Source organism: Punctularia strigosozonata (genome assembly GCF_000264995.1).
Source record: "Punctularia strigosozonata HHB-11173 SS5 unplaced genomic scaffold PUNSTscaffold_6, whole genome shotgun sequence".
In the NCBI taxonomy this organism is placed as follows: Eukaryota; Fungi; Basidiomycota; class Agaricomycetes; order Corticiales; family Punctulariaceae; genus Punctularia; species Punctularia strigosozonata.
Genome location: NW_006767438.1, coordinates 1,902,311 through 1,913,252, shown reverse-complemented (window position 1 = coordinate 1,913,252; position 10,942 = coordinate 1,902,311). Strand labels below are relative to the sequence as shown.

General features: G+C 57.2%; 5 protein-coding genes across 5 annotated transcripts; 4 read left to right on the top strand and 1 right to left on the bottom strand.

Moving 5' to 3' along the window:
• Positions 1 to 3,396: 3,396 nt before the first annotated feature.
• Positions 3,397 to 4,263, top strand: PUNSTDRAFT_25394 (uncharacterized protein; the record flags this gene model as incomplete). The annotated part of the gene is made up of 2 exons (XM_007383942.1): positions 3,397 to 3,851; positions 3,915 to 4,263. Coding segments are annotated over 2 exons (804 nt in total), but the record flags the coding sequence as incomplete, so codon positions are not given.
• A 357-nt stretch (positions 4,264 to 4,620) lies between these two features.
• Positions 4,621 to 4,869, top strand: PUNSTDRAFT_25349 (uncharacterized protein; the record flags this gene model as incomplete). The annotated part of the gene is made up of 1 exon (XM_007383941.1): positions 4,621 to 4,869. A coding segment is annotated over one exon (249 nt), but the record flags the coding sequence as incomplete, so codon positions are not given.
• A 1,656-nt stretch (positions 4,870 to 6,525) lies between these two features.
• On the top strand, positions 6,526 to 6,789 carry PUNSTDRAFT_28334 (uncharacterized protein; the record flags this gene model as incomplete). Its single annotated transcript, XM_007383940.1, has 1 exon — positions 6,526 to 6,789. A coding segment is annotated over one exon (264 nt), but the record flags the coding sequence as incomplete, so codon positions are not given.
• Positions 6,790 to 8,113: 1,324 nt separating this feature from the next.
• Positions 8,114 to 9,061, bottom strand: PUNSTDRAFT_134460 (uncharacterized protein; the record flags this gene model as incomplete). Its single annotated transcript, XM_007383939.1, has 4 exons — positions 8,114 to 8,267; positions 8,319 to 8,334; positions 8,389 to 8,447; positions 8,574 to 9,061. 4 exons carry the CDS (start codon positions 9,059 to 9,061, stop codon positions 8,114 to 8,116), a joined length of 717 nt encoding a protein of 238 aa, XP_007384001.1.
• A 186-nt stretch (positions 9,062 to 9,247) lies between these two features.
• On the top strand, positions 9,248 to 10,249 carry PUNSTDRAFT_134459 (uncharacterized protein; the record flags this gene model as incomplete). The annotated part of the gene is made up of 1 exon (XM_007383938.1): positions 9,248 to 10,249. The coding sequence occupies one exon, from the start codon at positions 9,248 to 9,250 to the stop codon at positions 10,247 to 10,249; it is 1,002 nt and encodes a 333-aa protein (XP_007384000.1).
• Between the last annotated feature and the right edge of the window lie 693 nt (positions 10,250 to 10,942).

Here is a 10,942-nt window from a genome sequence, read left to right as displayed (position 1 = left end):
AGGCACCGTGGGATGTTCCCGATAGGATCGGCCTACATGCCGGCCTCTCCCGCACCGACACCAGGAGCGGCGACACAGCCCGCACGGATCCCAGCCCCGGACTGGAACCGCGCCCTGGACTCGCCCCCCTATGGGCGGAAAGCGGAGGAGGACGATGAAGGGGCAACCCGCAATCGGGGAATAGTAAGAAGCGGGGGGAGAACGAGAGAGAAGGCGAAAGAGGACGCGGGAAGGCCGTACTTGAGGAGGGTCATAGACGAATGGCTCGATCGCAAGGACCGAGGGATGTCCCTCCAGGATCGAGCTATGGCGTTAGCTGATCGCCCGCTACATGCCGAAGACATAGTAGACACCGGAGTGCCACTATCGGACGAGAGCGCGGGCGAAATCCCTAACTACCGCTTCCACCTGAAAGGCCCCTTGCTATCCGAACTGAAGGAGTGCGTCAGAAAGGTACAAGCGCTGGTGGACGAGGCGGCGACTTGGCGAGTGAACCGAGTCGGGCCAAGCTATCAGATCGACGCAAAGGGGCGCATCATCAACGTTCTACGCAACGCAGTAACCCTCGAACAGCTCCATCTCAATTACAGAAATCTCCGTTCTCGGCTCGGGGCAGGCATAGACAAGCTGAACGATCTGAAGGAGGAAGACGCCGACGCGGATATACCATTGAGAATCAGCCCCACGCTAACCTCTTCCACTATGCGCAAAGAATTGGCTAGCGACAGGAATCTCTCGCCGGACTATGTGACTCGTCGTTACGCGACCGCTCCCTGCTTACTACAGCAGCTAGGAATAGAAAGGGAGCTCGTCCAACAGTCCTGGGTCAGGAACGTCGGCCCAACGATAGACTTCGCGTCCGACGAGGCCAAGCGAACTTTCACGGTGCCAAGTGGACTGCGGGAGACTTATGCCGATAGAGAGCCCGAAGTTAACCCGATCCCGCTCACGTACGACAAAGCGAAGGGACGACTAGTCGCTACCGCAGATCCCTCCCGCTCGAGTATTGGTCAGGAATACGGATGGCTGCCCGAGCTGGAGCGGATCCCTGCTTCCGTGTCAGCGTGGAACGGGCGCCAGAATAGAGAGGGAGGACGAAGAGTGGTATCTACCCCGGCGACGACGGACTACTCGCCGGCGCCCGATAGCATCTTCTCGTCGACGACGATTACCGACCATCGCATGGACAGGGGGCGAAGGGAGGTGGCGACACATCTAGCCTCCCTAGCGCCCATACCGGAGGAAGGAATAGAAGGGAGCGCGATGCATCCGCACGTCCGGGCAGAGATCAACAACTCGGTGGCCTTCGGTGCGGCCAGCAACATGCTTGCGGCTCCTCCCTTTCAAAAGGGGAACCCGGTCCGACCGCGGGAGAGGAGCTGGCATAGGGACCCGCCTCCGCACTGGGACGCCGGAGGGGGTACCAACGTGGGAGAAGAGTACCTACGTACGGGGATGATTCCCCTACTGCCGTCTCAACCAGTCCCAGAACATCCACCGGGGATCGTGCCATCCGAATCCGTCAGCAACCTGGTGGATAGGCGATCGCAGTCTTACATCCACGCTCCCGCCCCTTTAGTGCCCGACGGGGGGTTCAGAGCGGATGGCTTTGAAGTCTTGAACCGGAATCTAGAATGCCCCGCGCAATACTATCCGGGCGCTCCGAATGCCCCGCTCCCCCAAGACCCACAGCGGGGGTCAGGCAGGCCGAGCAGCGAAGGGAGCGGGAGTCACAGCTCTCAGCCACACGGCGCGGGTGGACCGCCAAGCGGCTGGCATCTGCCCCCTCATAGACATCCTTTCGGAGGCCCTCCACCGCCTCCTGGACCCGACGGGGGTGGGGGCGGACGGGTTCCACCCGGGGGGCCCCCTTGGATGTCGAGCTACCCCCATGCGGCGATGCCGGGGGGCGGCGGAGGCGGGGGAGGCGGTCCAGCGCCGAATCTGCCGAGCGGGCAGATGCCGTTCCAGAATAGCTGGTTCGATCCGCTGGCGCCGAGGTTAGAAAACAAGCTGCGCGCCAGCGATCTGCCGACTTGGGACGGAGGCTGGGATTCAGCGGTCAATTACTTTTACAATGTAGAAGAATTCGCCCGCCCCGGAGGCTATCTATCCAAAATGATGGGACAATCCCTCTGGCAGCGTCTGAAGGAAGGTTCCGAAGTTCGCAACTGGTACTTGACGCTGCCGGACGAATGGAAGGATTGGATGAGCCGCGATCATAAAAACTACCTCTACGGCATTAAGCTACGATATCTGGGTTCGGAATGGGCGAAATACCAGGCCCTACAGTTCAGCGTCGTTCAATTCCGGCAGAAGGGCTACGAAAGGGAATCCCCGTCGTCCTTCATGCATCGGATCATCATGCAAGCACGCGCCCTCGGTCTCAGCGACGGAGGAGGGCCCTTAGAAGTCGAAATCCTTTTCACGAAGATCCCCCTTTCGTGGGCGGCGATTGTAGGCACTTCAGAAATACCGAGTACGGCCGAGCTGGAAAGCAAAATAAGGATGCACTCGGACCGACTGATCGCCGCCCACTCCTCGGCAACCAGCGCGGCAGCCATCACGCAGGAGAAGTTCAACGCAATGCTGAAAGTCGCGCAAGGAGACAGAGAGTTCAGAAGGACGAACCGCGAGGCGCGATGGGAGCACGGACAGGCCAGGGCCCGAAACGCAGAAGCCGTAGAGACTAGCGGGGTAGACGGATCGATAGGGGCGGCTGCGTACTTTGCCGGAATGGATGAGACGGAACCCCCAGAGGGATTTCGCGGAGGAGATGTCCCCGCCGACATGGATCAGCTAGTCCTCAATGAGGCGTACGCGGCTCTCAAAGAGAAGAATCAGAAGGCTCCTCCGCGCACGTACCGTTTCCCGCGCAAAGAACTCGATCCCCCGTCGAAAGCGAGGCCGCCGTCTCCGTGCGCGCTATGCGGCGGGAATCATTGGAACCGCGAGTGCCCCCATCGTCCCTACGTCAAGGATGCAAACTGCGTACAAGCCATAGACGACGATGTATATAACGCCCTTTGGGAGGCGGAGTGCCAAAATTATAATGCGTCCCTTTATCTGGCGAGACCCCCGCAAGAGCAATCCGAGACGGTAAGGACAGAGGCACAGAAGGATCGCGTCGCCATCCCTGTCACGAAGCTACCGGCGGACCAGCAGCCGTGGATAGAGGAAGTCGAGGATGAAGGAGACGGAAGGCCCCCAGATCGTCTTCCCTGGGAATCGGGAGTGCTGCTCGAGGAGAAGAATCTGCTCGAGGAGACGAACCACTGCGCGTTCGGAGTAGTAATCGAAGAAGAAGCAGACACCGACGAGCCAAGGCCAGAGCCCGCTGAGTGGGAGCCGACTCCCATACGCATCCCCCGGAAACGGAGAACTCTACCGGGGTGATCGGCGGTGGGGGTGTCTGTATTAAACGTACGCGGAAAGCTGGGTAGCCTCGAAGAGGAGGAAATCAACTTACGGTTCGACTCGGGAGCGGATATCTCGCTCATATCGGAGGAATACCTGGAATCAATGAAGAACCCCCCGAAGATAAAACAAGGGATGAGGATGCAGTTGTGGCAGCTCACGAGCGGGGACACCAAGATGAAAGGTTATGTTACCATACCGGTCTTCGTCCGAGCGACCGACGGATGCACCCTGGAACTCGAAGTCGAAGCATACGTGGTCCCAGGGATGTCAGTACCGATCCTATTAGGCGAGGATTTCGCCTACGACCACGAGCTAGGGGCCACCCGGGACGCCCTCTGTCGGGCGCATATCTTCTTTCGACGATCAACCGCGCGAGTGAGAGCCGAACCAGCGCGGCGCTCGGACGACCTTAAGCATGTCCGGCGCAGCGTGTTCTCATTGCAATCATGGGTTAAGGCGAAGACCACCGCGAGGCTGAAGAGCCGAAGCCTAAGAGCGAAGAACCGAGAGGGCAGAGCCAGACGGGTCGTTCGAGCGAAGGAGGACACTCTAATAGCGCCGGGTACCGTCAGGAACGTCGAGGTGGAGGCGGATTTGGGAGAGGACCCGGATAAGGAATGGTTGGTTAGCAAGGGTTTCCTCGTCGATTCGGCCAGCGAGAAATGGCCGCTGCCGAATACCCTAATCAGGACGTCGGATCCACGGGTCCCGATGGCGAATACGTCAACTCGGCCTAGGTACATACGCAAAGGAGACGTCTTAGGAGAACTCCAGGACCCAGAAAGCTACTTCGACAGATCAGCGAACTTCGGGGAAGCCGAGAGGATGACGGAACGAGCTTCTAAGGCGGCCAGGCTGTTGGCCTCGCTCCAAGAAGTCTGGGGCGGCGTGAACGGACAATGCAGCGCGGGGAAGGGAAAGGACAAACGAGGCGCCAGTACGCCGTTCTTTGTAGATCCGCTGGGCCAAGTACACGACAAACTTCCGAAGCCCTCGTATTGGGTGGACGGTCAAGGAGTGTGCCATCGTTCAGAGAGGGAAATCGAACGCGGGGACGTGGACGAACCGAGCGAAGAGACTGAAACATGGGGACCGAAGATGAGCGAGATGCCCGATACTGAGGTATACCCGTCTGAAAAGATGGAGGAGACGATCGATGTGGGGGATCTACCGGAACATCTGAAGGAACGAGCATGGGAGATGCTCAGACGCCGGGTGAAGGCCTTCGGGTTCGACGACCGGTTGGGGCACCACCCGAGTAGGGTGAAGATCCGCACCAAGCCAGACCAAGAGCCGATAGCGGTGCCGATGTACGGAGCCTCCCCGGAGAAGAGGAAAGTCATCGAAGAACAGATCGGAAAGTGGTTTCAACAAGGAGTCATCGAGCCCTCGCAGAGCCCTTGGAGCGTGCCCGTAGTGATAGCATATCGAAACGGGAAAGCGAGGTTTTGCGTTGACTACCGCAAGCTCAACGCCGTCACGACCCCGGACGAGTTCCCGATACCGAGACAGTCGGAAATCTTAGCAGCATTGTCAGGGGCACAAGTACTGTCCTCGCTAGACGCTCTCTCTGGATTCACGCAGCTAGAAATGGATAAGGATGAAGTAGAAAAAACGGTGTTCAGGACACACCTCGGCCTTTTTCAGTTCAAACGAATGCCTTTCGGCCTGCGCAACGGGCCCTCGATCTTTCAGAGAGTGATGCAAGCAGTGCTCGCCCCCTACCTTTGGCTATTCTGCCTGGTTTACATCGACGACATAGTCGTCTACTCGACCACTTACGAAGCGCACATCGACCACCTCGACCGAGTCCTAGGGGCAATGGAGAAAGCGGGTATCACCCTGTCTCCGAAGAAATGCCATCTATTCTACGGGTCCATCCTGTTGCTAGGCCACAAGGTATCGAGGTTGGGGTTGTCGACGCACGCCGAGAAAGTGAAGGCAATAACGGAGCTGGAGCGACCTACGAAAATATCGCAGCTCCAAGCCTTTTTGGGAATGATCGTCTACTTCTCGGCGTTCATCCCATACTACTCGATGATCGTGGCCCCGTTATTCAAGCTCCTCCGTAAAGGTACGCCTTTGAAATGGGGAGCGGAGGAAGAGTACGCTTTCCTAGAAGCGAAAAAGGCCCTCCAGGAAGCGCCGGTGTTAGGACACCCCGTTCAAGGCAAGCCGTACCGCCTGTATTCCGATGCATCCGACGAGGCGTTAGGATGCGCGCTACAGCAGGTTCAACCCGTTAGAATAGCGGATCTTAGCGGAATGAGAGCTTACGCGAGGTTGAAGAAGGCCTTCGAGGAAGGAAAACCAGTGCCGCGACTTGTGACGAAGATGTCCGAGAAGATCAAGGATGCAGAGACGGAGCGGACTTGGGCGGAAAATTTCGAAGAAACGACAGTCGACGTCGAGAGGGTGATAGGCTATTGGTCCCGCACGTTTAAAGGAGCGGAGTGCAGATATTCTACCACGGAAAGAGAGGCGCTCGCCGCAAAGGAAGGCTTAGTGAAATTTCAGCCGTTTATCGAAGGCGAGAGCGTACTGCTAGTGACAGACCACGCAGCGCTACAATGGGCCCGTACATACGAGAACGCGAACAGAAGACTAGCCGCATGGGGGGCGGTGTTCTCGGCGTACGCCCCGAACCTAGAAATAGTACATCGCCCAGGACGAGTACACTCGAACGTCGACCCGCTATCGCGGCTAAGGCGCAGCAACGGAGAAGCCATAGTAACGCCCGCCCACACCTCCCCGCTGGAAGACGAATCACCAGCGATACCGACAGACGAAGCAGCAGCAGCGAAATGGGAGAAAGAGCAAGAGACCAGACCCGCCGCAAGAGCGACGGCGAGCTTCAGAGCGGAGAGCATCTTGGAATGCGTGGTGGCAGAGGCGAATCCGAAGCTCAAAGTATGGAAGCCGACGAAGGAGTACGACACCAGAAGAAGAGACAACACGCGAGACCAAGAAAAGAAGCCACCGCCGAAACGGAACCGCATTAGGCCGACGAAAGGCGATGGGGGGGCAAGGTACACGGAAGGAGGAACAAAGAAAGACGAGAGGAGCCCTTATGAGCGAGCGAAAGACTGGGAGGAAGACAACCCGCCACCTTCGCTAGTGATACACATCGAAGAAGCGCTGCTGAAGAGGTACATCAAGGGCTACGAAAACGACATCACCTTCCGGGCCAAATACCAGAGCAGGGAATCCGATCCGCGGTCATGGCATCCAACTAAGAGGTTCTTCAGAGACGAGAGAGGACTGCTGTACTTTCGAGACGCGGACTTCGTCCCTAGACTGTGCGTCCCGAAGGAGCTACAGGAGGACCTCCTGAAACAGATTCACGAATCGGCCCACTCCTCGGCGCACGCGAGCACGGAGAAGCTCTGGCTGAGCCTGAAGGATCGTTATTACTGGCCGAGGATGAAAGTAGACATCGAACGCTTTTGCCGATCGTGCGACGTATGCCAGAAGACGAAGGACCTGAATTTCAAGAAATTCGGCTGGCTGCGCCCGAATCCGATACCCCAACGACCGTACGATTCGATATCGCTGGACTTGATAGGCCCACTGCCAGAATCCAAAGGGTACACGGTGATCCTGGTGATAGTGGACAGGCTGTCAAAACACGCCAACTTCATACCGGTCTCGTTTGAAATGAACACCCAAGAATTCGCGCGGGTATTTGTGGCCAAGGTGGTGTGCAAATACGGGCTCCCGCTATCCATATTCTCGGACCGAGACGGGCGGTGGGTATCAGAGTTTTGGCGGGCGGTGACCAAGCGCTTGAAGGTCGATATGGCCCTTTCTTCATCCCGACATCCGCAACACGATGGGCAGACAGAAATAGTAAACAAGAGGATAGAAGTGATGCTGCGAGCGTACGTCTATGAAGACCTGAAGCAGTGGCATCAGTGGCTGCCGTTGATCGAACATGCGTACAACTCCTCCTCGCACGTGTCCACTCGGGAAACTCCTTATTTCCTGCTCTACGGATTTCAACCTCGGGACGTCTTCGACCTACTAGCGGAGAGAGCCGATACTAGCGGGATCAGCAGGCGGTCGCCGGAAGGAGTGAAGGAATTCATCAAAATCCTAGCCATGCGTCGCGACCTCGCCCGACGAGCAATAGCAAGAGCGCAGATCAAACAAGCGGACGCGTATAACAAGGGAAGGCGTTTCTTAGAACTAGCTCCCGGAGACGAGGTGCTCGTTAACCCCCATTCGATGCAGTGGGTGGAGTCGAAGGGCGCCGGCAGCAAACTACGCCAACGGTGGATCGGCCCTTTCGAAATCCACGAGAGGATCAACGACAACACATATCGAGTACGGATGGGAGACGAGTATCCTGGAGAGCCGATATTCAACATTGAACACCTTCGCCCATACTACCGATCGCCGCAGGAGTTCGGCGAACGTGCTACGCTGCCGGATACTCGCGCCCATCCCCAGGAAGGAGAAGAGGAAGAGGTGGAACGGATAGTAGCTCACCGATGGGACAAGAGAGCCCGCGGGTGGAGGTTCCTCACGCACTTCAAGGGCTTCAGCCCGTTAGAGGACAAATGGCTGTCCGCTCGAGCTCTCAAGAACGCGCCCCGAATACTAGCCGAATATCGAGCAGCTCATCGGCTGTGAATAGGACCTACAAACCGAATGGATTGTGCATAGGCAATAAAAGTCAGTTTAAACCATTCTACACCCACTCCACCAACGGCACAACCCTCCCGTCTTCGGTCTCGACGTAACTACCAAATGTGCGTTCCCAATCAGCCTCCGCCTCCTCCCGACTCCGGAACCCCTTGAAGCGAGCATTGCTCACACGTTGCGTCATGCGGAAGCACTCGTCCCTGAGGGGTAGGTCAGAGATAGGAAGGAGGAGAAAAGCGGAAAGAGGATACCAGGAATCAACTACCCCTACTTCGCGACCACGATAAACGACATAGTGGGAATATTCCCCCCGACACCTACCTCCGACCCGTCGAACGGTGCTGCCCGGCGTGGCGCTGCGAAGGGTAGCCGCAGCCGACCTGTGTCGCTAATCAGCGAGGACCCGCTGGCGCGACGAAATCACCAGGGCGGCGCACCAATCATCCAGATGGGCGCGAGACGAAGAAGAGGGGCCGGAACTTCCCTATGAGACGACATATCCCGACCTCGCCGTGCGGGGAGGCGTTGAGAAACCCCGGGCGGAAGGGTTGCCTAGAGGGAGTCCAACCGGTTCTTTGCCCGGAGAATCGGGCGGGGACGCCTTCGGAGGGGTCGGAGCCGCAGGTGGTTCGAGAGGCGGGACGTGCCGCGAAGACGACGTGCTCGGGTTATCAGGGCGAGCAGGGGTGCGCTGAACGAGAGAATGCCCGAGAGGGAGCTCCCGCGTGTAGGGAGGAGGTTGCTCCCTGGTCCCCGTTGGAAGACGGGGCGCAAGAGGAAGAGTCGTCCGGGCGCGAGGAGGATCCGATACGATGAGCTGTCCCTCCAAAACCTTCGCTAGCAAGTCCACCGACGGATCCAGTACCCAGTCAGGGAGAGGATCGCACTGGGCGAAGAGGTCGTCGTCTGCGTCTTCAGGATCGGCGGAATCAGCTTCATCGTCGCTGTCGGTAACGACCTCGGGCTGCTTTCCCTTATCGGCAGGGATCTTCATGGTAAGGGCAAGCGACGAGAGGAAACGCGACTTTGAGTAATAAACAACGCTCTCGGTCCCACGGTAACCCCTCGGCGGCAAGGCCCTCAGCTATCGACCTTTCGACACGTCAACACAGCGCGTGATAAACTGAGCGGTCGACCTCCGCCTCTTGCATCCTACGAGTCCCATCCGTCTCTCAAACCGATGGCCGACGCCACCAGCGAAGACAAGGCCCCTCGCTACTGGGTCTCACCCGGAGGGGCTGTGGCTCTGGTGTCCCCAGAAGGGCCCATCGATTTCGAGCGAATTACCCCGTCCGTGCTGGAAGAAATACGGGACTACGACTGGCTGAGGGGAGGACACCATGAAGGAAGAGGTCCGAGACCGCCCGACTCCGAAGCGGCCGAGACTTCAATGGAGGAATGGTCCACGAAGGCTTGGTGGTTTTCCGGACCCGAACCCTGGATTGCGTTCGTGCCAGCGTTGACGGGCCTCTGGAGAATGCAGTGGAACGTAAGCTGGATATACGAGGGACCGAAAGCCTCGCTGGCCCACCTGGAGGAAGTCGAGACGGCCGACGGGGGGAAATATTGGACGCTAGCTCGGGATCTAGAAAAGGACCTACGCGAAGACTACGAAGGCTTACAGGATGCCATCCTCCTGTTCGTGGATCGCTATGCTCGGGAGAAGCTAGGTGACCGAGTCCCCCGTCGCTCGTACGAAGCTATACGAGGGAGCGACATAAACGAAGCGTGTTGGAAATGGGCCAAGGCCTGTACTGAAATCCTGACTTCTTTAGGGTTCCTAAGGATGGCCCTGCTGACGTTCGGGCCTGACAAGTTCGAGGATTTCTTCGCGGAGGGCCTGGCCGTCCGTCTGAGACGATTGCGGGTCGACGACTTCGGAGGGCCAGTCAAGGGTGCCGTGTTCGACCTGCACTCCGCGCGTAACGCCGTCAAATATAGCGACACGCCCACCTTCTCTTCCTACGCCTTCGAAAAGCTGCGAGAGCTCGGGTCGACGAGCGTGTACCTCTATCCCCTCGAAGCGGAAGCCGATCCCCGCGACTTACACTTAGACCCTCGGCGATTGGGAGCGAAGAGGCAGGTCCAGGGAGTCCCGGAAGCGGTAGCCCAAGCCCAACGCGCGCGTGTAGGGGTTCAGGGGCGTCTAACCCTCCATCTGAAAAAACCCAAATTTATATAGCTGCCCCTTTGAACTATTGTTGCTATAGTAGCTCTATGTGCACTATGGAGTGATCAGCTAGCTGCTATAGAGCGCTATGTAGACTATGACAGTCGCTATGGGGTGCTACATAGCAATTTATAGCTTAATACACCAGCTATATAGCAATGCATAGCTCATAGTGACGTCCATATAGCACCCATAGCTTTGGATATATGTCTATATAGCACCCATAGTTTTGGTACATACTTATATAGCAACTATAGCAGACTTTCCAACTCACACTATGTTATGATCTTCAGTGGTTTTGGGGTAATAGTCAGCCTGTACAGTGAAGTATCAGTGCATAGTATCATATAAGCTTATATATAAACATTAACTATAACACAGTACACTAGGATCAATGTGGACTTAGCAGAAATTCGGGTTTGGACCGGCGGTCACGTGACCAATGATGCCCAGTGAAAACTGCCAATTTTGAGAGCAGTTCACGCAGGATGTTCCGGGAGGAATCACAGCATAAGCGAGCGAAGCACAAGAGTGAAGCGACCTCGCAGGAGCTCGCTGTCATCCGGAGACAACTGCGGCCATACATGATTTTGAGACTAACCACACAGCCACTGCTTTGCGAAATGTTGATACAGAATGTTGTCGGTTCTCTGTAGGATATGAACCACTCGAGCGATATCACCGACAAACTTCAGAATCATACAG